The sequence below is a fragment of the Osmerus eperlanus genome, chromosome 24 (genome assembly GCF_963692335.1).
Source record: "Osmerus eperlanus chromosome 24, fOsmEpe2.1, whole genome shotgun sequence".
Taxonomy (NCBI): domain Eukaryota; kingdom Metazoa; phylum Chordata; class Actinopteri; order Osmeriformes; family Osmeridae; genus Osmerus; species Osmerus eperlanus.
Genome location: NC_085041.1, coordinates 4155774 through 4182923, shown reverse-complemented (window position 1 = coordinate 4182923; position 27150 = coordinate 4155774). Strand labels below are relative to the sequence as shown.

Here is a 27150-nt window from a genome sequence, read left to right as displayed (position 1 = left end):
ATGGGCCCCCTTTTGGAAATTATGGAACACATTGCAAGTCAATTTATTAAACCTTTATTTTTCTGAAGCATGCAATGTGCATCGAATGAATTCGAGATTATAGTCAAATGGATAACATTCCAAATGTTGAGCATATCGATGTGACATAATCCATATTTGTGTAGTTAAAAATAAAGTACTGATGTAAATAAATGGTTAATTAGCCTACTGAATAAACTAACTGAGGAATTCCTGAATTTGGACGAGCGCACATTTCACCTCACAATCACAGAACATTGGAACATCCAGGTTGGTGACCTCATGTTGTTTGTGTCTGCTTTCTAGCTCCCGATTTCCACAGTAAAAGAAGTTTGCCACACAAGTTCAAGGTTATGTTGTTATTTCTAGATTATCTTTTTAGCACAGCTTATTATTAACCACACTGAAGTCAACATCCTAAATCTAAACTTGTAATGACTAAACAGACTCGAACCCAATTTATCTAGTTTATACTACAAACACAGAACATTTTTCTATAAAAAATATAAAGCCTTTCACAGCCTTTATAAAAACTTGTAAAGCACAGAATCAAGTCAATTCATATGGGTTCAATGTATTTATAAATACTTGAAATACATCCAGTTACTTCCAGGAACAAATAAAGAGCATCACAACATGCCATGTATTGAGCAAGTAAAATGCAACTTAAGTATTTTAAAATGCTCAAAAGTACCCATAGAAAATAAACAAAACACTGCATGGATTATAGGATTTATGTATTGTTTTTTTGCCTTTCTACTCTATGATAAAATCTTCATCCAAATAAAAACAAGTCTCTAAGGTAGTTCTGACAAATCATTACAAAGAGCTGTGTCTTGGATGGTTGTCTAGGCAAGTTTTGGAGCGAGATTTGGGCCCAAACTCCTCTTTATGGGTCGTACTGAAGTGTTGTTGATTGTAGGGTGCAATGATGTGGCTCTCTTTGATCTGAGAGAGACAGAGAAAGAGAGAGGGGACAGAAAGTTGATAGATCAACTCTAAATGAATAATTATCTTAACAATTCAGTTTAAAACAATTCAGCAATAAAAATTATAGTTACTCATCCATGCCCTATGTAACATAAATCATTTATAGTAATTGCGTTTAGATGAGAGTAATAACCTATGTGCATTAGCTCTACTCTGGGCAGTGATAAGAACGTTTAAGTCACAAAACCCCACAAAAACATGACTGCAGTCTTGTTGTGACCATCAGAGAACCTGAGTCTTTAAGAGTGACTGTGTACTATGACAAGTGGGGAGGGTACAGTCTCCTCTGTTACACAATACAGTGTAACATCTTTATTAAAGCTTGTGAATAAAGACAGGCTTTATGATGTTGGACATTTGTAATAATGCGCTCTAATGCTCATTTCAAGTCCTATAAAGGCCGAAAAATTAGCAGGTGGTAAATCTTACGCTTGGTTCCTACTTTTGCATATTTTTGCGGGCTGTGTGTAAATAAGGTGTTAGGCCACATACCTGCTGAAGTTGTCTTGGGTCAAGCTCCTGTCTCCTGCCGTTTTGTGGGAGGAAGTCCCTCTGAACGGTTGTCAAGGCTGGCCCAGGCTCTGGGGAACATAGTGGCAAGGAAATTATTATATCTATGTATTTTTCCATTATACTAAAACTGAACCAATTGCAAAGCAATAATTAATATTATGGTTGATAAGTTAATGAAAATAAATTACATCCAGTCATGAAAGGAAAATATCTCTTTGACATGGAACAACATACAGCCCAACATACAGTATCAAATAATTCCTTAAGTATGGATTTCTGAAGATATCGAAACAAAGCAGGGTGCCTCACCATGGCGAGCCAACACTTGGCCAGAAGGGTGTGTGTGTGGTCTGACCCGGTTAAGGCCCCTTCTGGGGTAGTGATCATGGGTCGTTGTGGTGTAGAACAGGCGTCCCAGACTGGGTCTTCCCAGTTCTATGTTGCTTTTGGTCCTCAAGTTGGCCCCACTGACATGGGGTATTCGTTCTCTATGGTTGTGCTGTGGGATTTGGGAATTAAAACTCAAGCTTATGAAGGTTCGTAAAACCTTACAAACTGCTCATTTAGTTAAAAAAATGCCCTGAAAAATTACAAAGTACGTTTTCTGTTATTGCTTGAAACTGGTTCAAACTATGTCACTGCGTTGCTGTAGTATAGTCTTAATCATTTACCTGAAAGATAAATCAAATAATGAATACCCACATCTTTACGAGTTACAAGTTTCTATTAGACCAGAAAACCACTGATATCTAACAGTTCAGGAAATTGGTAAATACACAGAACTACATTTTACCTCAGTGAAAAAGAAGCCATTAGTGGTGGCCGTCATACTCTCACGATTCCGTCCCACATCAGTGTCTCCCCTGGGAAAAGAGCTCTGGTTCTTGTTCCCCTGCATCAAGCAAAAGAGGTCTGGGAAACAGGCCAATTGGACGGTTAGCCAGGCAGGGAAACGGGCACACACTGGGTTTGAATACAATGCAGTAGTATTTTATCTGTGAGCTCAGCTGTCTCAATTGGCTAGGTTCAACATTGTTAAACTACCTTTTACCTCTCACCATAGCTCTGAAAATAAACAATAAACAGTATGCTTTGAGTATTATTTGATTGTTTCAATGTATGAATAATTAGTAACTTGTCATCAGGAACAGGTAAAACCAGGAGGTGACAGTAACCGTGTGTCTTTATGTTATGCATGTGTAACATTGAGTTTGAATACCTGACTTTGCACTTTGAAATGCATCCGACATTGTAGATGTCCATGTGTTCTCAGAGTAATCCCCAAGATTGATTTGAAGACGTTTTGTTATGCTCACTGGGCTAATACGAACAATAAAAAAAAACATCAACAGCAGGCTTGGGGTCAACATAGCTTCAATTCATTTTTCTTTTTTGAAGAGATGAGAATATGTTTTCTTGAAAGCAGAACTAGTATGCTAATGTGACATATAAAGATGGCCAGTTCTTTTCTAATATGGTTGCCTGTTTCGAGGATGTGTATCCTGGCATTTAAAGGAGCAGAAGTGACAAACCTAGGAACACCAGGGTGTTTGAAGGACTCGTCGTGAGTCGTTTCTCTCATAAATGTCTTTTTTGGATCTCCCATGGCAACTGAGGAAGAAATGGGCTGCGGAAGAGAAGGCCAAACAAAGCTTCCTAACATTCCATCATCATCTTATATTAGTCCTGACACGGTCTTATATTAGACTTAGGCCACAGAAGACCCATTGTCCATTTCATTAATAAACAAGGTTCGTAAAATACATATGAATTTTTCAGAAATGGGAACCACGCTGAATTGTGTAAATTATTCTCTAAATATACATTTTACGTTTGTTTGCATGTACCTTCTCTACAGGTTGAGGTGGATTATACCACTTTCCTTGGAATTCCTCATTGTGATGAGTGTTAAAATGGTGAACACTCAGATCTCCTTTGATAGTGGGCTCTCCCCCTAGATTACAAGGACATTGAAATGTTCAGTATTTTTATGTCTTTTTTTTAACTAGTTTTTTTCACAGATGATAACCTAAATTCACATAAAGGCCGGCCACCTGGAGGATTCATACTTTAGGTTAAACATTAAGATCATAGCTACTGTTCTACAGTGGGGATTGTAATGATTTGCTGGAGTGAACCTGTTTTTCACTCCAGCAAACTTTTTCATGGAAATACATTTGACTGTGAATTTGTCATACTAGCAAACATGTGAGTACACCCCATTCACACAGGGATCAGTACAATCAATCATAAGCTTCATTTCCAGAATTTGTTTAAAGGTAAAACAACGTCACTGACCTAGATGTTTAACTGGGGCTTTGACAATGGCTGAAACATTGTGTGGGGGAAAGGTGGCTTTATGCGTGGTGTCCGGAAGCTTCTCCTTGAGTTGGGTCTTTGTCATGGTCATGACTGGCCGAGTAATTCTCATGAGGGTCGTTGACAACTGGGGCTTGAAGCCATCTGCCTGGGTGGTCAGGTAATTCACTTGCTTGGGGTCCGAGTGCATCTTAAAGTTGGTGCAGAGCTTCGCCCAAGCAAGGGTGCGACTCAGAGCTCTCCGAGGGTAGTGTGGATAGGAAGCGACTGCCTCGGTTACATACTCCCTGATCTGTGCCAAGTCCTTGTGTTCAACCTGGGCTGGGGGGGGACGCGGTATTGCACATCTCTTGGGAAGTGTGGCAAAGGAATGGAAGTCCTCCTGAACGGTTGTCTTGAATGTTGGGTGTGGTCCATAGTTGCCATAGTCTTTAAAGGGAATGTGTGAGGACTTGTGGAAGTCCTTACCCGTCAGGGGAGCCTGGATCAGGGAACTTACAGCAGTAGCCATTGAATATCACTTTTAAGAATAACACCACATAGATCTTGGCTGTCTTAGCTTACACGAATGTTACTCTCCTGTCATGTTCATCCATCTCCTTGGAAAAAGAATGCACTGTTGTGCCACACCATGGAAACATTGATGGACTGTGAATAACAATGACGTCATAATCCTCTATTTGAAAAGAAAGTCAATATTCTATTATAGCCCCTGATAAATCAATATCACCCCCAAATTGACTTTCACATAACAGAAGTTAGACAGACATAGACAATTTTAAGACTAAGTAAAAGTATTTTGATATTATCCATGCAAGTTTAATTGTATGTGGTCATGAAGAAAGAAGTTACTAGCCAGCTAAATTTGCTAGGAAGGAAATTAAAGTTATTTACCCATTCCATGGTATGCGAAGCCTGAATAGTTGGAGTGGGCTTCCTTCCAGGTGTCAAGTGTCCATCATGCATAATTTACTATTTCCGTGGATAACCTTACAATATATAACCCACATTATCTCACATTGCATGTTGTTGACCAGCAATGACTACAGAGTAATGACTTAGTAAACATATGGCAATCATGCAGCTATCTAAATTGTACTATGATCCCTGAAAAAAATAGTACATTTTAGACTTTATCAGGGCTGCCAACTTTTCAAAAAAACTTGGAGTGAGATGTGGTGGGGACAACCAACATTTTGCTGCATATAAAGCTAATGCTCAAGGGTTATTAACGAGTTCCAATCGTCATATAAATCATGACGAATTGACATATCCAACGCATTTCCATAAAAAGTAAAAAGACATCCATGTGTTTCAAAACACCAAGTAACAAGGCAGTGCCAAACGAGTTCATCAAAATGAACATGTATAAACACATATTTTCAGTTTCTCAACAGCAGGTGGCAGTAAAGTTCACGGAGGTCACAATAGAAGAGGATGTGATGTAGTTTCCCTTCCGCCTCGCGCAACCTCTTTTCGTTGAGGCACAGCTATCGGCCGGGTGGGTACATAGTTTGTCCACAACGTCTTTACTAAAACTCTTTAGAAGACTATTTAAAAATGTCTCTTTGACATTCTAATGTCATCACGCTACTGTGGGAGTTTCTTCTAAATAATTTTGTTTGAACGTTTGAAACCAGAAAAGTCCCATAAAATGTTAAAATGTAATCTGCTCAAGCGAGCATGTGGCAGAGGCCTTGTGATAAAACACATTTGCTAGCTGCTAACTTAGCTAAACGGCTGTGTGCTAACCATGCCCCGCAGAAAGAAAATTTTATATTATTTGTGATAAGTTGGATAGCACAGGTTGTACAAGTAATGGGTAGTTTAACCTAACGACACCACACGCATAGTCTTATTAGCGTGCGAAGATGGCTAGCCAGCGTGTGTTCAGTTTACCGCTGTGTTCGTCGACTAGACCGTAAACTAATAGGAAGTTTCTCTCCACAGCCTGCAAAGATGCAGATTTTCGTGAAGACGTTGACGGGGAAGACCATCACCCTTGAGGTCGAGCCCAGCGATACTATCGAAAATGTCAAAGCCAAGATCCAGGATAAGGAAGGTACGTCATCTTATTTAATAGCCAGGCATTGCATTTCATACTATCAACGATTACTTACTTGTATGAAACTTTGGACTAATCATTTGGTTTGGGTTAACCTGTAAGATTAATTAATGTTTCTCCACAGGTATTCCTCCCGATCAGCAACGTTTGATTTTCGCTGGCAAGCAGCTTGAAGATGGACGCACTCTGTCGGACTACAACATCCAGAAAGGTAAGGGCGTCTTGTCAATAACGTTCATAAGTCCTTCGACGTAACGGCATAATAGAAAAGATGAATGACTATATTGTTTTCTGTCTTAAGAGTCCACCCTGCATCTCGTGCTGCGTCTTCGTGGAGGCATCATTGAGCCTTCTCTTAGACAGCTGGCCCAGAAGTACAACTGTGACAAGATGATCTGCCGCAAGTATGTCTCATCTCTTTTTCTGTGATTCCATTTTCTATTAGATCAGCACCTAGATGTACATGTGTTAAGTTTAAACTCCCACTCCCATAACTGGTGTCAAGATGGCAAAGTGTCAATGAGGTGTGGGATTCAAGACACTGGCACTATCAAATCAGACTTCTTTCCCTAGATCTTCAGTGCTAGTTCTAATAGTTAAGCAATTTGTTGATTTGGCAATTAGACTAGAAAACTAGTGATTGTTGCTAATGCCGCTTTTACAAGAGTAAACTAAGTGTGGGCTGATTCATGTTGCAGGTGCTACGCCCGTCTCCATCCTCGCGCTGTCAACTGCCGCAAGAAGAAGTGTGGACACACCAACAACCTGCGCCCCAAGAAGAAGCTCAAGTAGACTGTTGTGTTGTTGCCTTCTGTGGGCTTGATACAGAACTGTTCTGATCTGTTAAATAAATGGTAAAAAGACATCACCTTGTTTGTCATTGTGTTTATGTAGGGGTGGAGGTATATATCAGGACTATACAGAGGAACAGTTAAAGGAAACCGTTTTAATGTAACTAGTTTGGTTGGATGCGAGCATCAATGGGATACATGATCAACTGTAAATGTTAGGCAAAGTGACACACTCAATGGAAATATCCAGTCTCCAGTGAAGATGAGCTGGCGCAATGTGTAGTGTCCCAATTATGTAGTGCTAGTTAAGATTTTTTTTTACCTAAGCCATACCAAGTGACCACAAGATGTGAGATGAACATGATTCCATTTTAATATTCAAAAACAAGTACAAATGTTTTCAAGGTTGAATTATCTTTTACTACACTGGTTGTTTCAGTAAGACAACTTTCGTTTCCAAGATTGGTTAAATCAAGGGAGTGAAAATATGCACTGGCTTTAATCATGACTTGGATGTATTGAAGTGTTTTGAGGTATATCAGTACTACTGGGCTGTGTAAAAATACCTACCCAAAGGTTGCGATTTATGAAAATAGAAAATTAAAACAAATTACTACCCTGAAGCCAGTTTTAATACATGTGCTTTTTCCAGGTGCATGGTAACAGAAAACTACATATTTGGTACTGCATTTTGTGATGTGACTACAGTATCAATGTTGAACATGGAGATCTCATCCCTTATTTAAGGTTCTTAGTTCTTCAACCCTGGTCCTTGGAGCCCACTGTCCTGTATGCTTCAAATCTCCATGCTCCAACACACCTGATTCAAATGAATGGGTTGTTATTAGGCTTCTGCAAAGCTTGATAATGACCCGTTGATTTGAATCAGGTGTGTTGGAGCAGGGAAAAATCTAACATAAAGGACAGTCGGCTTAGAGGATCAGGGTTGAAGACCGCTGATCATAAAGACACAATGCATACTGAAAATGAGCACACAATTTGAAGAAAAGGGTTGATCAACAAAACATCCCACCTTTAGATGGTGTGGAAGTAATCCACTGACAGGCCAATCCATATTTAATAGATCACCAAAAAGAAACAAGGGCCTTTGGTGACACGCTAGCTTTGACCTAGGGATTTGTGCTTTTCCAGGACCAATACTATGATTAGTATAGCTTATTCTAGAACGATTGCACTTTATTTGTACCTACAATAAATGGAAGGCCTAGATCAAGTGGAGATAAGTTGCATGTAGATTGTGCTTGTTTGTAAGAGTTCAAACATTATCATTGAATTACTGTAGCCTAGAGGACCCGAGCTGAGCTGTTGGTCTGGTTGAACAGGCTGGTATTGAAACAAGTCATAAGTACCTGGTTTCTAACTACTTGTGTTACTCATAACTCATAATATAGTACACTAGGCAATACACACAACTTATTTTCCTTGGCAAATTGCTTTGCTGAGCTCATGCAGTTTTTGTAAATTATGTATCCGTGGTGATCAAAAATGTAATTTTGAAGCAAAACCTTCTAAGAAATCACGGTGTTATTATTATGGCAACTGTTAGTGTAATAATACATAGTGTTTGACACAATAATTTGATAATATTGACAAACGTAAACAATTACTTGGTACTTACAAGTGTAAGACCCAAATATAAGGTAACCAAATGAACTTCTACATACATGGTGGCAATACTTATTAAGAGTCCTCATATGAATAGAAAAGACCTTATGTATTCCTTATGACAGTGGTTCTCAACCCTGGTCCTCAAGTACCTCCTTCCTGTCCTGCATGTTTTAGATGTTTCCCTGTTCCAACACACCTGATTCAAATGAATGGTCGTTAGCAAGCTTCTGCATAACTAGATAAAAACCCCTTCATTTGAATCAGGTGTGTTGGAGCAGGGAAACATCTAAAACATGCAGGACAGGGGGTACCTGAGGACCAGGGTTGAGAACCACTGCCCTATGAAACCATGTGTGAACATGTCCTTTTAGTTACCTGTACAGTGGGAGTAGGTGATTGCAAGGTGCCACACCTGAGGTGTGCTTGAGCTAACAACATTCAGAGCAAGCTTCCTTGTCAGTCGAAACGTCTTCCACTGGGTGCATCTCAATAGCCTTAAGCAACTTCCTTTTCTTTCTTCACCTGCACTGAGCACATGAACAGAGATGAGTCATAGCTCCTGATAGATATTATCTATGCTACTTTCACCTTTCATGCCTTTTTTTAAAGATAAGTACAGATGAAGGCAGGGAAGGCAATATATTCAGACTTTTTATACTATGGTGGTTATTTGTCAATGAGCTTGGCCAGAGTCTGTCGCAGGTCATTCAGGTCGTAGATCTTCACGTCAAGGACGTCGATGACCCGGCGTAGCTCGCCCTCTGCCTGCTCCCTCTCTTCCGCAGAGGAGGCCAGGGTCTGCTCCGCGCTGTGAACTTGCTGCTCCAGTTCTGCATTCCGCATCTCGATCTCCTAGAGCCCCGGGAGAAGATCCACAAGTGACATTAGGGGAGCAGATCATTTAGAGAAATGGCTGTTTACATATGCCATTTCTTTCATTGAGTCACAGGGAATAAAAAAGGAAAAAACAAAACTAACAAGGATATCTATTATGTATTTGGTTCTGATGTATTATTCATTGTGACTCGTATTTTTGCCATCATGTGTTGTCCCCCCTAAGGCCTTCCACTATACCACCCGTCCAAGCACCTGAAGTCTCTGAACAGCCTCCTCTCTCTCTGTCTCCAACTTATGGACATCCAGTTTCTTGCTCTGTAGATTGTGAATTTCCTAAAAGAGAGCATATATGGGTGAAACCTTCTTCAATAATGCATTCATACTTCTCTTCCTACTCATTGGTTGACATATTTCTTTCTACAAATAAATGATTTATACATGTGCCCCCCCCCCCCCCCCATCAAAGGATGGGTGCAGTTTGTTTTCATTGTAGTACCAGTAGTTGCTAAGTTTTTGATCCCTAAGGGGAAATGGTGGAACATCTTAAAACATAAAAGTTGACCACAGGGGCAGTGGAAAGTGAGGCAGTCTGGCTGTATAAAAAGATACACATATGAATGCTTTGAAGAAACTGATTTGTATTGTTATTCTGTATTCTGTTGTATTCCTATGTAACACAAGCTCAGTACAAAACAACTTGATACAAATAAAACAAGTTTGCCAATATTTATGTTAATATTTTCTCCTTGTCAAATTGATCGAAAGGTTGAGTGACAGTTGTTCTATGAAACCAAGATTCTATCAATCAAAGTAATACACCTTTAATCAAAGCAATTTCCTCTGACCTACATTGCCAAAAGGCTGCATAGTATGCAAAACATAATCTGAACGGCGTTCCGTTAGGAAGGTGAAAAAGGATTTTAAATTATGCAGAGTTGGGTATGTGTGTGGTGGTGGTGGTCTTCAATAAACAGTTTGGTTCAACAGTTCTTTCAACAATTTATTTTAAAGTCCCCCTTAGCCCAATTTATACTTAGGTCGCAGACACTTTTGAAAAGGTCGCCGACAGAAATGACGTCTCGGTCGAAGTGTCGCCTACCAGGAGAAATTTCTACAGGCGCGGATGTCGTCACATAGTGAAAAATTAAAATGGTCAGTTTCTCCGATTGATCACCTAGGCTACAAAGCGTTAACAATGTAACCATAGCTATGAATGTAACGGTAAAATGATTCTGTTTACGTCACGCGAACCTTGAGCACAGGCGACTGTTTGCCGAAGTATAAATGCAGCAGCCTGAGCGACACTTTTTTTTTCCGTCGGCGACCATTTCAAAAGTGTCCGTGACCTAAGTATAAATTAAGCTTTAAACGGTGTGCTCACTTCATCTTTAGCTTTAAGAAGGGCCTCCAGTTCCTCCAGGGACTGAGTGAGTTCATCCCTGGTGCCTCCATCACTGGGCCCCAGCTGCCCGCTCTGCACCTCCAGCTCTGCCACCTGGAATCACACAAACACAAACACCCACCCGAGTACAGCAGTGAACAGGAGAATACCCCGCACCCTGCAACAATGACAACTAATTAATTTTCATTTGCGATTCGCTATGTTGCTCATCCCAAGCGGTCAGGAAATCTTTAATGCCAAATGTTCAAAAGATCTCAATGTTCCAGACTATATCACCATGGATACCTTTATTTTATTGTCAGAGGGAAGGGACATTAAAGGTGTGGGTTTCTCTTCATTTGACCCATTTCCATGCTTTCAGCATACAAAATGGGACAAACTTATGGATTGCAGTGTCACATGCTAATGTAATGAGTGACAGCTCTCCTAAATGAGAACACATCATCCAAGTCAGAACACGTGATATAGTATATATATATATATATTTTTTTTTAACCATTACATTCTCTCCAATCTTATCCCCAACGATGTTTCCCCTTCAACCAGAAAAGTCCAACGGGTCAAACGAAACAAAATGACATGCGCTCACAGCCAACATTTGCATCACTCAATCTGCATCTCTTTGCACGTTTTCGAGTGGAATGTCAAAGAGCCTCTTTAATGCCGTGCCATCCATCCATGCAGGAATAAGCTGCTGTAGGGGGGAAACACACTGCCACAGGAGCAAGCCCCATCTCATCAAATCCATATGAGACATCTGCCCTCTAGGGATCCAACTCTAGCAACCACTAGCAGAATGTTTGGTCCAATCCACAGTGAACATGTTGTAAGTGCACAGACAAGGCTATGAAACCCTTTCCCTCCTCAAACATATGGAAATGGAGCTCTTTTTAAATGTTTACGCCCATATTCAGCTGATTGGGATGACACACAAACCGAATACAAGTAGCAGTTCAAGTCAGACAGCTGGGTATTGCAGCAGAATATCTGGATGAACCGAGCTGGAAAGGTTTGCAAGCCTTATGCTAGCATTTGGGAAGGTAAGGAAACAACAGATGGGTTCACAAAATCATGTGTTCCATCTCCCCTTCGTTCTGCACCGTCTGGAGTTTCGGTGCATGCGCAATTTCCTCGTACTCAAGTATCAAGGCAAGGAGTGAGAGGGAGGGCCAGGGACAGGAGCCCCGCTGCAGTGTCACAGACATCCCATAATAGATCAAGAGTAAAGGGCACACGATACAATGCGAGACTGGAGAGGGAAAGGAGTTCTCATTTAGAAATCACCCGCAGTTTCTCGAGTGATTTGTCATTCTCTTCCTAAGTGGGGCAGGGAGTGTGGAGGGGGGGAGAAAGGTGTCCTGTTCTCAAATCGCCTCGCTATACCGCCGTGCCAGGCCCTGGAGGCCTGCTCCACTTACATCCACCTGGTTGACTTTGTTGCAGTCAAGGGATAACCTCCGTCTGGACCAAGATGGATGTTCTCCCTCCGAGCAAAAAATAGGACGGTTCTGTTGACAATCGTTTCAGCGCAGATATGTGGTATTTCTGGCTGCCTCGTAGATAAACCTTGTTAATCTTGACCGAGGGCACATTTCTGACTTTTTGAATTAAAGATAGAAGTTATGCGTGAAGCTGTTTCACGGTCAGACTGTTGAGGCAAGTCAGACAGTTATGCTCTCAAGATGGAATAAACATCAACAACAGAATTAAACATGCCATTCTGAATGAACTCCACTTACTAGTTGAATGAAGTGTTCAAACTTTGATAATATATATGACTCATGCCACCACTGAGCTTCTCAAAGTTGTGATTAAGAATGTCAGGTTGATCCCCATACAAAGATTTTCAGATGTATTCTGGCCCACAACCTCTGCCAAACCGTTGTTTAAATCAAGCGATGTCACTCAATGTCATTTAAACTAAATAATACAAAATGTTCTTTTCTTTTTTAAACTTTCGGTTCAAATCCCACTCCTGACAACACAGTGTGGCAACACCCTGTGTGGAGGAGGTGTCATGTCGTTTAGAAAACGCTCTCTGGATCTCCGTCTCACCTGATCTCGGAGTCTCTCCGTCTCTTCCTGGTACTCAGCCAGCTGTTTCTTCCACTGTTCTGCGCCACTGTTAGCCTCATGCAGCGCCGCCACTAGCTTAACATTGCTGTCTTGCAGGGTGAACAACTCGGCCTCAAGGTTGATCTCACATATGGACCTAAGGAGAAATGGAGGAACGGTTTCCCATTTAAAAAAACAGCAGCCATCGTTTTTTTTTTTTACCAACAACATCTATGTGCAGGACAACTACATCTCCATAGCAACAGCATGTCAAACAACTAAGCCTAATTATCGTAGCAATAAAATAGACATTTTAAGAGAAGAAAATTGGGAGTAAGTAGTATTTGTATGCCCAGACTGGTGTGAGAATGTTTGTGTGTTATTCTCATTAATTACCATGATGTTAACCAATGCTCATATGACTCACAGTGGTACACTGTCAGTAGCCAACTGTCTGTGGGTTAAAACTCCCACACACACTGCCTCTACAACAAGAGAAAAACTAGGGCCTTGGGACATGGCTTGAGATGGCTAGTACACTTGCACTACACTAGCAACCCATACAAGATGCAGACCTTTGGCTTGTTGAATAGTATTGATTCTGTACTGTTTGTATTATGTAATATTTTGCGTGGTGCTTTTTTCTTAGCTGCCACATTTATTATGAATGTGCGAACTGGTAAGATTAGCACGTAGGCAATTCCTGTCAAACACATCGTTAGTCAGACACTTGTTAGGCTGAGGGGACATGTCACTGTCTACATAGATGTGTTTGTGTGGGTCTACTTGGCAGTGGCATCCAAAGTGTTAACACATTCCACACCTCCTTGCAAGTCTCTATGGGAGAACAGCCGCAAAGAAACAGCTTCATACATGCAGGTTCAATTGTGGAGCGCCTAAGCCTGCGTGACTGGTATAGGGGCTTGCTCTTATAGAACTAATCTGTTTCTTCTACCGCTATGCACTATGTCATCTAATGTGGCGCTGGGTTGAATTAGGTGAGACAGTTTCTCCGTCTCATCAGCCCAGGGAGGGAAAACTAAAGTGAGCTCTGTGTGAACGTGATGTTCCATTCACTTAGGCCTCCCTATATCTGATTCTCATGTTAAAAGACGGTACATAATTTGACTTTGTGCACACGTTTAGGCTTTTGTTCACCCTCAAGCCAGTGAGTTTCTCTTTGTGCTGCACGCTGAAACGGGCACTGCCCTAGAAATTAGAGGATGGGAAACAAAGTACTTATTCAGACTGTCATGCAACACAATTCTACTGCTCCTGTGACTAGGCAACCTATATGTCTCATACTGTCATTTGTAACTGCGACTGTAGTTAAATAGTACAATATTAAGAAGAGACTAATCATGTGTGATGTCCGCTAGGTTTTGGGAGACTTAAGAGGGAGACCTTTTCCATCCACAGAGTTATTGTTTTCAAAATATTGAAGTGGCTATGTGGTGCTTTATCATTAAACAGACGCCGTTTCGGTTGTCAATTCACATCCTGGCATCCATTCCTCAATTACACAATAGCAGTAGATCAACTAACTCTTTGGATCCAAAATACAGCATATAATTTATAACTACAGTATATACACATTCAACCCCCCGCCCCCACCCCACCGCCCCCAGCCACCCACCCACCACCCGCTCAATATGGATGAGTGGGCCGCACGTTCCCCACCATACCCTTCTGACAGCATCTTCTTGATGTGCTCCTTCTCCGACGTCATCTCCATGTCAGCGCTCTTGCTGCGCAGGAGCTCCCCAGGGCCATTGACCGTCAGCAGCGGGGGGGAGTGGCGGTCCTCGGAGAGAGCCTGGAGGACCACACAGGGACGTCAGAACCGCAGCATGGAAACGGGACATCTCTCCAATCGCCACGTTTCAACATCGACATTTTCCTAAGTGTTCCTCAAAGCCTGGACCCTGAGTGAAGTTAAAGAGAACTCAGTGTTGGGTCTTATGGGTTGGGATATTAAGCTTCTAAACTTCCATCAGCTGAAATGGAAACCATGAGTATGGAAATGAAGTGCTGGCTGTGTGTCTTGGCTCCTTATCATCCGTTGTGTTTTGAAAAAGGAGAGAGAGACGCTGACTGTTCTGTTTGTCTCCCCAACTCCCCTGACTGCCTGAGAAATGCACAACCGATTCAATTTTCCAATGGGTATTTAGCGAGTACGATAACTCTAACATCACTTCTTCCTGTAAAATATATCTCTTGCTCCAATGTGACATGAGAACATTTTCCAAATTGATGTTTTATGGATTCATCTGACAAAGACCCGTTTTTTAAGCCTATTCGTTTATTCAAAATGCTGACAGGCATTCATATCAGCCAGACAGCTCATCAAAACAAATAAGCCAGTCTGGGACAGAACTCCATGAGCCCAAAGCTATTGTGTCTCTTCTCAGCCTCCATATCCGTTGCATAGGTTCAAAGTTGAGCATCTAAGCATGAGTGGGGAGCATCCGGCAACCATTACTTTGTGGTGCATGGAGCAGCATATGGCGTCTTCACTTTGGAGTGATTTAAATTCAAAGGCACACTGGCTAAGTTACAAATGTTGCCCTTTATTTGCTTGCCAGTGTGCCGCGGTAAGCTGTTTATTCAAATGCCGAGTGCACGACTGAAGCACAGTTGGTCTTTTGCAGGTTTCATAGTTTGTTACAAAAGGGGTTAAATGTGACAATATTAAACCTGTGCTCTGTGACAACAAACCGGCTCCTTTGTTCGACTGTATCTAACAGGCTTTTTTGAAGCCTCTTTTTAGTGCTGGCCCAATTCAGCAAGATAGCCATGGCTTAATTGCACAGCAGCAGCTTGGCTAGAGCATGTTTACATGTTAACACTGAGACTAAGGAGAACCTTCACTTCAGATCCTGCTTCCTGAAAACCTATCACAGCTGTAGTGTAAACGGGTTGGTGAACAATGTTTTCCCCCCCCTTCCTAGTCCTCTGTGGCCAGATAGAAAACCAAACTTGAGCCTGACAAACTCAAAGTGCATCGCTGAACCATTACACCGCTGCACTCAAAAAAGCTTCCATTATTAATTCCCTTCTCCGACTCGGCTCTGTGTATTCCACGGTCAGACTCAGGGGGGGGGGGGGGATAATAATAATCTACAGTAGAACTATATGGCATTATTAAAAAGAAGAAGAGCTAAGTCCAAAGGGGAAAGAACCAGAGAATCAAAGGAGGACAATTAGAGGACTCCACACCAAAGTACTTCAAGCAAGGGAACAGAGCTCTCCATTTAATTATTCATATTCTGATTCATGTTTAAGTAATATGTGGTGGAATTACACATTTGCCACTCATTTTTATTAATGTATTCCAAGCGGAGAGAATGTAAATATAAGGGTGATATCACTCAGCAGAATAGCGATATGTATGGCCTTCGATATATTACTATATTGAAATGGGCTTCTCTATCTTACACATGGTTTCTACATGTACTACAACTCTCATATCACCTTATTATCGCCCTGCTCTGTTCATAATTAGTTATCTGATGTGTGCAAGGCTATATGGGGACAGGTACAGCTGTACTGTCTGTGAAATGGAAAACAAACTTGTCTCAGTCTACCGTACTGTAATGCATTGTTGATTACAATTGGATCTCCCCTGTCCAATCAAAAATTCACAATGGAGACCATCTTGGAATGTTGAGGATGGCTCTTTTGGAGTACAGGATGTGGCGTGCTTGCTGTGTCAAGAGGGGTGTCACAGACATAGAACTCACCTGAGAAAGCTGGGAGGGGAGCTATCCCATGATGCATCAGGAGCAGGGGGAATTCATGGTGGGAGAAGAGAGTGGAACACATAAAAACAGAGCTCATAAAATGTTCCCATCAGCACAATTTTAGTGGGTGTTCAAAACACAACAATAAATGACATGCATTGAGGGATCACACATTGCTAAGGTTGATGGTTGCAGATAACTCTTTACTTTATTAAATATTAAAGTGTTCTCTACATATATCCGGAGAGCTTTCAAACTTACATCTCTGCACCACGGAATATCAACGCTTTTACTTATTAATACGAGACTTTGTCCGACCAGTTTCTCTTGCTTCATAGCTTTTAATGCCTTTTTTAGGTTGTATAGCCTTTTTTCCACTCTGGCTGCCAATGGAAACTAGCCTTTTGGCTATAATAGGGTGCATTTACATTTAAATGTTCATGAATGTACACTGTCCCTCTTGATCAAATAAATTACATTGAAATTGAAATGTTCCTGTTTGTACGTCCTTGGCCTGAATCAAAGAACAAACCGGCTTTATTAATTGATGAGGCCCAAATGTAGGTCCGTATTTGATCAAATCAAATCAAATTTATTTGTATAGCCCTTTTTACACGCAAGCATGTCACAGAGGGCTTCACATATGCCCATAGAACTGCCCCTCAACCAACCTAAACCCTCAAGGAAGACAAGGAAAAACTCCCAAAAAATGCACCTTTGTAAGAGCCGTGCTCTTTGTGACATTACTTTTGCGTCTACATCTTATTAAATATGGAACGCTGAGTCTAAGGACATCATGTATGGCACTGGATCACAGAGAATCATGTATCCTATCCTATGTGCATTTGATCAGACAATTATGAGCAGAAATACATTGAATGTGTCAAACAAGATGGAAAAGACTGTTGGGTGGCAGGCATTAGGACTGTGAGAGAATGGCAGCACTGGTGGGGTGGAGGAGGTGTGCACTGATTCATCCGTAAGGTGATTCGTTCAAGAGCGGTAGTACAGTGCTGAAATAAAACTGTCACAAGACACTTATACCCTATTCGCTTCAACAGGGGTCTCTTCAAATCTAAAGCTCGAGGGCTGAAAAAAGCCCAGCTCCAACCGGCATTGAATTGATTTATTGATTAATATTCAGCCTTTATATTGATATAAGCAAGGGCCGTGCTCGTTCATGTTTGGGACTCGCCATGCCGACGAGACACAGTTTAGCCTGTGTAAGTCCATGCATACTGTAGCTTGGTGTGTAAACAAACGGAAAAACTGCCTGAAAAAAAGCCAGGGTTTCATTCTACTCGAGAAAATGGTTAGATGTTTATTCTCACAATCCAAAAACTCGAAACAAATCAATGAGCACATTGTTAGTTTTGATTGCTGGAAAAAAAACTGTGATGGATTCGGCCTGCATGCTGCTTCTAACCCTTCAGCCCTCCTCTGCGGTTCTGATCGTGTGTGTGTGTGTCAAGAGGGGTGGGGGCTTCAATCAACTGTACAAAGAAATACACTGCAGACCGTTTCCTAGGTGACCTGCAGCTGTGTGAACTATGGCCACAGGAGACAAATACATGTTTCCACATGATTCCAAACACAAGGCCTTAATCATGTGATCAGTGAAACGCAACACACTGGACAGAATTCCCTGTGAACAGATCAACATTCGCATCAGTGTATTCCTTTAAACCTAGTGCTTGTTATGTCAGAATACTGGACAGGATAGCTATTGTATAACTGGACAATGAGGAGGCAGTGCCACGCAACAGTACAATGGAGAATTTCTTCTCCGGGAACAAGCTCGACTCCAGAAAATAAAAATTCTGCCTTTCGTTTAGTCAATATTCACCTTCCTCAATTCCTTCCTCTCACAATTCATTCATGTTGTTGCAACAACCAAATTGGTCTGGCACTTATCAAACGATGGATTCCAATTACTTTTCAACAATAGGACATCAAAATGAACTGGATTAGAGATGAATTCAGGTTGTCTCTAATGACAATGAATTGAACAACAATGGTCCTCAGAATGCAATTAGTTAGCATTTACATTGTTTTCTTTTTTATATTGGCTCATAAGCCGATCACTCACTCGTTACTATTCGAATTACAGAAATAATATACCCTCAAAGAATGATATTCCTGCACACAACATCAACAATAATGGAGACTTTTGTCTGACGTACAATTTCAGTCCCTCCTTCAACTGACATTTAGATGTTATCATTTCAATCAAGAAAATACCCCACATTGATGGAACAAAGGCTGCTATTGTCAGTCCATTTCAACAGCGGCCTAGATTCTTAAAAAAAAAAAAGCACCCTCGCTTTATAGATGATCCACCCAATCCCTCTGCCCCAACCCTCCCTCCCTCTCAATCCCAGGAGGTGAAAATATATCACAGTCCCTCAGTTTAACTTGAAATGAGCATTTTGTACGCTCTGAGTCACAATTTTTATGCATGAAATCCTTAATAGAGTGAACCAAATGTGAACATTATAGGATGCCCAGAAAGAGCGTCGGTGGATGCTACCTAAGTGTCTTAAAATGTTTTGTGTGTGACTGCGTGGCTCCATGTGGAGTGCTGCTAAAGCTTCATGCTCTTTACTGCTTAGTGTGACAGGAAAAACAAAAACAGGTGAAGTTCCGGCTCTCACCTGAGGGGCTGCGATGTTCAGAGCGGGGTTGGCCAGTTCAAACTTCTCCTGGGATTTTTCCCGGGCCAATCGAGCCGCCTCCTTCACTTCCTTGAATTGGTCTGAAAACTAAAAAAAATCAGAAGAGTAAATATATATATATATATATAAATACGTTACATTCATAATATTAGACTTGTCATCCAGTGTTGTGTGTAACATTTTAGACTGATTTTCTTGAAATAAGTTGATTGTTGTTCGTCCATGGGCACTGCCTTACCTGCTGAAGCTGCTGTTCTGTGGCGAAGCCCAGGCCATACACGGTGTTGGCCCGGCTGTCCGCCCACTGGCCGAACTTCTGTGACGTCTTGGTGAAGGTCATGTTGGGGGTCACGGTGCTGTTAATGATGGCCTAAGATGAAAGAAGGTGGTGGAATAAAAGACTGGAGATAACAGCCATGCAGATGAAACGGAACAGTTCAGGTAGAGAACATTTTCATGTAATATCTTTAATGAGATATACATAAAAAGGATTCATTTCGTTCTTCTGTAGGCCAACAGAAAAAAAATCTGCTGCTCCTTTTCAACAAAAAACACTCAAAATGACCTTTTTTTTGTGGGACAAGAATCAGACAGGACTATGAATGTCTCTCTTTGGGATGCTCATTAGCCAAACAGCGGGGGAGCTTGTCTGAAATGAAAGCAGGTGCCCCTTCCACATCAAAGAGACCAACTTACAGTACTACCTCCCTCCAACCCCACACAAGTCTCCACTAATGGCGTGGGCCCCATGGAGACCGTGCTGTCGAGTAGGCCTGTGTGAAATGTGAGGAGGATGGCGAAGGGCGCAGCGTGAGGAGAGAGAGAGAGAGAGAGAGAGAGAGAGAGAGAGAGAGAGAGAGAGAGAGAGAGAGAGAGAGAGAGAGAGAGAGAGAGAGAGAGAGAGAGAGAGAGAGAGAGAGAGCGAGCGAGAGAGGGAATGCGTTCCTTTCACCTTGGTTCCTCCGACGCTGATGATGCGGTAGACACTGCGGTTGGCATCGAAGAAGAAGGAGACGGTGACGGCGTGCTTGCTGGCGGGGAGCCAGTTGCGTTTGGTGGCCGGGTCAATCTGGAACACGTGCGCACGGGCGCTGAAGATGGGCTGTTCCCTTCAGGGCAGAACAAACAAACAAGAGATGGGGTAGGTATAACAGTGAAGCAGTCTCGTCAGTTGCCTTGTTTCAGTCAAAAGCAACAAGGTGAAATGAAGGACATTTACAGTATGTAGGGATTTGATCCGTCAATCAGTCTGTTTTCTAAACAGAGGACAGCGGACATACACAACTGTAGGTGTGATTACCATACAATGGTTTGTTTTCAGATGCAAATTCCTGCTTTAAATCCAGATAGTCCCTTTAAACATTTCATTGTTTTGAATAGCCTGAGGACGTTCTCATGGAATTTGTCCAAGACATCTGTCTAATGAACCTATCAATGGATTATAGTTAGAGACTTCCTAAAGCAACAGTCTCTTTAATTGCGTGTTGCTTTCTTATTTGAAGAAGAGAGCCAGATCCATCAATTAAAATGAGATGCTGATGGTGACTCATCTGCATTAAGTGAACACAACTTTACCCCGCTAATAGAATTTACACAATGCTAACAAATGCTGTGTACTCCCCCCCCCCCCCCCACTGCTATCCAATTGGATATATATTGATATTAATGAGCCATGCCAGAAGGCCTCTGTGTGCTTTGTCAAGAGAACAGAAATAACAAGGGGATATGCCGATATGAAATAATACAGTCTGATATGCCGATATGAAATAATACAGTCTGAACATTCTCCATCTGTTTTACATAGCAGTGATGTGATTGTTCTTTCTTAGCTCACTGGGCCCAATAAGAATCCTCTACAGCCAAAAGCAACACAAGTGTAATCCTCCAGTTGTAGTCTGGGAAAAAGATGATTACTCAATAATAAACCCTACAAGCATATAAACTTAATGTAAGATTATACTGATCTTAAAATGGTGTAATAACAAAGATGGGTAATAGGTCGTACTGCTTTCATTGTTTTTTTAACCATCTTTGGAAACAGCATAAAGTATACAATCTGAAGGCAAGTGTCTGTTCTCACGAAATATCACGATCCGTAAAACACAGGAAGCCAGGCGTCAAAGTCAACACAACTGAGTAATCAAATGTAAGACAATATTGTTGGAAACACCATGTGCACGGATGTCAGAACAACATTGCTTCATTTCAAAATGAATCTCCTTACCTAATTGGATGTCTCTGTGTCGAGAGGAAAATGTCAGCTGCCCTTTTTGGACCTCTAGGAAGCTCATCATTCATCGGTCAGGTTACATCATGTGGAGACTTGATGACGTGCATAGATTAGCATAGATTAAATTCTTATTGAGAGAGGCAGGAACTATAAAGCATCAGTGGGTATCCCGTAACAGGAACTGATCGAGAGTCTACAGGGCCCGGAGAAGAACTCAGCTGTAAAGAGGCCACATCTCGCACTGTTGCACTTGTGAAGACTCTTGACTGCGCCTTGAGTGAAATGTGTGTGGATGGGTCCAGCGGGAGGGGGGGGGGGCAATGTAGTTAGAGCTCAGAGCAGTATTCGTGCCAACTGAACGGAGAGGACAAGGATAGGGAGGAAGCCACGTGGAGGAAGAGGGGGGGAGAGGGGTGGGGGTTCACGAGTAAGGGGCCTTGACTGATCGGCTGGCCTTCCCTACAACGCCAACTTCACAGGGTCATGAAAGACCCCTGGGGGCTAGCTAGTACACCACAATGAACCATTCACTCGCTGTCGTCCAACATTCCCCTAACATTCAACCAGCCTTTAAACTGCCACTGCAAACTGTGACAGCTTTATCGTGTTGTGCTGCAGCCCAGACACAAGGTCACACTTCTCCACAAGGTCTAAATGCAGAGGGCCGTCCAGATAGATTATCAGTTATTTTCCAGCCCGGTCATATTCTCTCCCCTCCCCCCCACCACATCTACAAAGCTCATTAGCCAACCATGCATGAACTGAATGATAATTGTGCAATTGTGTGCAGTGCAGAGATTTGTTTTTATTGGAATCAAATGTGCCCTATATATATATATATACTAGTTATAATACATTCTAGGAGAGTGTTTGCACTAACAAGACAGGCCATCACTACTAAATATGCAAAAAGGAATAAAAGGTCCTAGTGTGATGCACCACTTCTGTGCTTTTCGGCTCCTGCCCTTTGCTAAATCCATGTTTCAACAAAGCAGAGTTGAAAGGCTACAGCCTGAGTCTGTACAGGACGGCCTCATCCCAAAACAAGCATGCTGGGTAACCGATCACCTCAAAGAGGGGAGGAAGTAAAAGTTACAAATCATTTTAATACAGCTGCACAAGCTACTGTTATAAGTGAGTCAAAGCTGTGATGTAATGTACTAGAGATTGTGTTGCCTTCATGGCCAGCAAGGTGAGTAGGACAGCTGGCAGTGGACAACTGGATGGAGAGACAGCAGGGTAAAGCTGCTCTGTTGGCTGTGGGCCCAGCTTGACTTCCCCACTTATCTATATTTCATTACCTCTTTCTTTCCCTATGCAGGCTTATATCCTATAGATTCAAATCAATGTTTCACAGAAATTCAATAAAGATGAGCAGTCGTTTCTTGTATGTATAGAAGTCAAGTTGCAAGTAGGAATCAGACGTTTTAGGTAGATGGATAAGGTCAAACTTCAGACTAAGAATCATTCATTCATTAGTCAGTAATAGTATTGCAATCTAAAGCTTTGGAATCACAATTGCAATCATTATTAACAGCACCACATGTACAACCAAAGTGGGCAGTACGTCATTAATAACGTATTCAAGTGTGTTTATCTATGATCCTCTTTAAGGAACGAACGGCTCAACTCAATCTCACTCGATTTAAACCGAGACGGAACAGCAGATTGCACTTTTCTGACACATTTTGAGTTTAGCCACACGGCACACTCCTGCCGTGACCCCTGGGTGTGTTGAGGCGGCCGCAGACACTTGTGTCACTGCTCGATAATCCCTCTCACTTGTCTCTTCGTCTCATGCTTAAGCTCCCTGTGTAATTCATCTCCCAAATCCACTGATCTGAAAAATGGCCCCCGATGCGGATCAGCTGCCCCCTCTAACCAGCCTGAAGATACCCATGACTTGTTTTGTAGTCCAGCAAAGCTTCAAACTGCCAATTTGAGCTCCACAGCCATAAATAGCTCAGATAAATACATGCTGAGACAGCCATCTCTGCTGCAATTTAGCACTTGCTGCTAAGTGGAGTGCTCCTATGCTATACCTAAGATAGAAAAACAGTCAGATGTCTGGAGAATAAATAAAGGTGGTTAGAAATGAGTTTTCTGTTATCAAAAAGACAATCCAAAACCTTCACTCACCACATCATCTTAAGGTAAGTGTCCCCGACATTCAGGATTTAGTAACTGTTCTATAAAATACCAAACACACTCCCAAAAATGTAATATCGTCCTCTTATCTAAACTGTAATACAAAAAATGTGAAAATGCACCACTGTGGCACTGATTGCAAGCTCTGAATTACCATTGTTGATGTTTTAAGGCATCTATTGTAGTGGCACTACTACAAATGGTAGGCCATTTGCAGCAATTTTGGATTATGGCTTAAAGGTCCTCTGGAAAATTGCCAATTGCTACATTTCGAGATCACTTTGTTCACTATGCCATGTAGGTTTTCCACATGGGGTTGTGCAGAGGTCCTCTCTGAATTAGGTCGATTTGCCAATCCGACCAAGAGCAGGTAGGAGTGGCACAGTCTTTGTAATAAAAGAGTGGAATTTGCATGTATAAAAGAGTTACATTTACTGTAGCTCTCTTTCAAGGGTTTAATTCCTTTGACCCCCCCACTGACACTCGACAGACCCTCGATCCACATTCCTGTGAGAGCGCAAGTGTTCAGTTCAGCAACATGACACTGCACAACCAAATACCAAAATAGCATTTGAGAAACGCTAACTCATAGATACTCAACAGCAAGTCTACATTTCAGCACCCATTAGGCCTAAATGTTGGGGAAAAAGTAATTAATTTTCAAATTTTGAATTGAATTAAGAGAACCCTGTAGAAACGTCTTGATGAAGCAGACAGACACTAGTCACTGGGGACCTGACGATGGCACTAATTAAATGAGGATTTGAGCTGTGCTCACACTCATTATCAAAGGTCTTTTGATTGCAAAATTGCTCAAACACGCCAACTACACAGGACTCTTAACTTAATTAAAGGTCAGTGGTTATGATGCGTCTGGCAAATGAATTGCTCTAATAAAGACATGAAGTTACTTTGAGAAAAGTCTATTAGACCAGAGCAGAGGGAGCACCACAACAGCAAATCAAATCAAAAAGCAATAAAACAGATCAACAGTCAACGGAAGACAATTCCAGATAGTCAATTGGGACACTAATTTGACCACAAAATAAATCATATTTTGATTTAAATCAAATGAAAATTATAGTAAATGGATGACTTACAAAAGGTAGGTTTACAAATGGGTTGATTAACATAATAGCACAAGTGCACAACCTTGATAGGGCACAATTAGGGGCAGGAGAAAGATTTGGGTGGATGAGAGAACACCTTGGCTGGAAGAGATAATGGATAATGGGCAAGCACAACATAAAACATGTCTATAATACCTTTCTTTGTGTAGTGGATACATTATTAGTGCTCATGGAAGGATCCTCTTCTGTGATAGAAAAAGGGAAAGAAGGCAAAAGCAACACAATGAAAAGGTGTTTAACAAGTGGGACTTTATCAAGGATTGAGTGAACTTGTTTTCAGGGCCAATTTAACTCAATCGCAAATTAACCTTATGATGTTTTCTTGTTCAAAATTATGCTTTTCGTGGTACGCTCTTGGGATTCATCCCATTGTTTTGATGCTAAATACTTACTGATGTGTTCTAGTCAAGGATGTATTTAAGAAACAAATTATTGTCTGAAGAGCTGCTCTATTACTTGCAGGAATAATTCAATGAAGCAACATCTACCTTAACTAATGATGGTATCTTCAATAGCCTTTAACCCTTGTGTTATCTTCGGGTCGTTCTGACCCATCAGTCATTGTGACCCACCGTCGTATTGCGACAACTTTACCGCATACAAAAACAAAGTGAAGCATTTTCTTTTAACCGTTGGGCTGTCTCAGACCCCCCACATTGCGAAGGTTAAAAGAAAATTATTTTTATTTGTTTTTGTATTGGGTAAAATTGGGTAAACACAACGATGGTTCGTTATGAACCTTTGGGTCATGTGACCCGAAGGCAGCACGAGGGTTAAGCACATCTTGACCTGTTTTATTAACATGAAAATATCCTTTCTGGAGGGATCTGAACGGACTAGGATCATACAGGTATACACACGGCACCAAGAGACGTCTGTTCACCGGTGTCCTGACAGAATCAATGATCAGTATCGCTGTGACCAATCTCTGTCTTAAGTGTCTACGTGTAGAGTGGAAAAAGTATGAATCCGCTGAAAGCATTAAAACAGTTGACACATCATTATGGTGTGTGTGTGTGTGTGTGTGTGTGTGTGTGTAATACTAAGTAATACAGGGATACTCCACAGTTGACTGTGATTATTTGACTAAATCAAATCAATTTGTATCAGGGATGTCATTGAAATGAGGTCAAGTTGTCATGGCAGTAAAATAGCAAGACCAAATCCACTGATACTAATCCCAATACTATGTCGGTTAATGTGGCTAGATAACTACAGTGTGCAATTTAAAGGCAGTAATAAAACGTTTAAGTCCTCAAAGCAAACATGCAGGCTATAGTAGTGTAGTTAATAGATTAACGGATCCAACCGTAAAACCTGTACGGCATAGGCCTACTGGAATAGTTGGAGAGTCCGTATCAAATAGGTAGGCTACATTTTATAGTTACGCACCACCTTGAACTCATGCAAAACTTCACTTTTTTTCTTCTTCCAAAAGAAATTCAGACGTCATCAGCATACGTTTAAAAAAATAATGAAACAGCGATTAAACCTAACATATGACGGTTAACATAGCCTGCTGTACTCACCCCATGCTAAAGAAAAAACGTTGTGTCTATGTAAAATCCCAGTCTTATATTTTACGTAGGCTATACCAAGTCTTCTCTTTTGTCTCCGAGTGGATATGTAGGCTACAAATCGTCTCAAATGTCACAGCAAGTTTCACGTTGCGTTACATATCTAACACCAGAACTAATCCACGTAGATTTCTTTAGTTTGTTGCAGTAGTGTTTTCTCAAGTGTTGTAGTTTTGTCCTTTGAAGTCAACTGCACAATTACAGCTTTCCTTTGTCCGTATCTCCAGCGAATCACGTCTTCCGAGTACTTCTCTAACCTAAAAATGTAACTTCTCTCAGAGAAAAACAATTTTAAGTGCGAATTTATTGCAACCACTGAAAACGGTCCTCTCACGACAGTGAAATCCGTCTTTAATCTTCACTTTGTTGTCCCTCGTTACTGTGCCGATGTTCATAATACTAGTATCCCATTCAAGAAGCCTTAGCTGTTCAATTTGAATTTGAGATCTTCTTCGACACCACCTGGTGGTTACTATTCCACGTATCCAATTACGTTGCACTTAAAGCCATTACAAGTGTGAAATGTTATTTTACAGTCATCTGCCAGCTGACGTGAAAGCATTCTCGCCACATGTAATGAGGTTTGATTTTGTCTGGTAGACTAATGGAATTAGAATATTTGATTTCAAATGATTGATTTCCGGGATCCGCTGCACAAGTGGCTGGTAGGTCGGATTCGAAGTTGAAACACAAAAACGGTCTGTCAAGATGATAGTAGCCTAGATCTGCGCGGTCATTTCCAGGTTAAAAAAAAATTACACGTCAAATCTGAAGTTTTCAGATTTATTTTTTCCCCAAATACGTACTGGAGCACACTAGTGCTAAAGGCATTTACAGCATTGTCATTTTTTTTGTTTCTGGATTATTATTATTTTGCCTGTTTAGAATTCTCAGAATTGTTTTAATCTGAAAAGCAAAGCAATACTATTGAAATACAACAGAGAGAATGTGGGATGTATCCCTTTCGTATTAGGTGCGTCGTGCACTAATCATGCTGTGCATTGGCCTATTTCAGACCATTCATCTCA

The 27150-nt window shown here is 41.4% G+C and overlaps 3 protein-coding genes across 6 annotated transcripts; 1 reads left to right on the top strand and 2 right to left on the bottom strand.

The window, feature by feature from the left end:
• Positions 1–38: 38 nt before the first annotated feature.
• Positions 39–5796, bottom strand: si:dkey-13m1.5 (stabilizer of axonemal microtubules 5). Of its 2 annotated transcripts, XM_062450546.1 has the most exons (9): positions 4735–5796; positions 3820–4456; positions 3369–3475; positions 3054–3148; positions 2741–2841; positions 2315–2433; positions 1831–2020; positions 1501–1589; positions 39–966 (listed from the first exon to the last, which is right to left on the bottom strand). In XM_062450546.1, the coding sequence occupies exons 2-9, from the start codon at positions 4349–4351 to the stop codon at positions 838–840; spliced, it is 1362 nt and encodes a 453-aa protein (XP_062306530.1). In that variant the 5' UTR covers positions 4352–4456; positions 4735–5796; the 3' UTR covers positions 39–837. The 2 variants fall into 2 exon arrangements, with proteins under 2 accessions (XP_062306530.1, XP_062306529.1); XM_062450545.1 differs by having other exon boundaries at positions 3820–5796.
• On the top strand, positions 5246–6770 carry uba52 (ubiquitin A-52 residue ribosomal protein fusion product 1). Its single transcript, XM_062450548.1, has 5 exons — positions 5246–5341; positions 5791–5902; positions 6030–6116; positions 6207–6309; positions 6604–6770. The coding sequence occupies exons 2-5, from the start codon at positions 5800–5802 to the stop codon at positions 6695–6697; spliced, it is 387 nt and encodes a 128-aa protein (XP_062306532.1). The 5' UTR covers positions 5246–5341; positions 5791–5799; the 3' UTR covers positions 6698–6770.
• A 1748-nt stretch (positions 6771–8518) lies between these two features.
• Positions 8519–26342, bottom strand: LOC134011095 (homer protein homolog 3-like). Of its 3 annotated transcripts, none has more exons than XM_062450543.1 (11): positions 26075–26342; positions 24681–24730; positions 19990–20146; positions 19276–19407; positions 19017–19124; positions 16363–16383; positions 14305–14435; positions 12620–12776; positions 10544–10657; positions 9415–9495; positions 8519–9177 (listed from the first exon to the last, which is right to left on the bottom strand). In XM_062450543.1, the coding sequence occupies exons 2-11, from the start codon at positions 24701–24703 to the stop codon at positions 8992–8994; spliced, it is 1110 nt and encodes a 369-aa protein (XP_062306527.1). In that variant the 5' UTR covers positions 24704–24730; positions 26075–26342; the 3' UTR covers positions 8519–8991. The 3 variants fall into 3 exon arrangements, with proteins under 3 accessions (XP_062306527.1, XP_062306528.1, XP_062306526.1); XM_062450544.1 differs by having other exon boundaries at positions 24681–24727; XM_062450542.1 differs by lacking the exons at positions 24681–24730; positions 26075–26342 and adding an exon at positions 21262–21508.
• Positions 26343–27150: the final 808 nt, after the last annotated feature.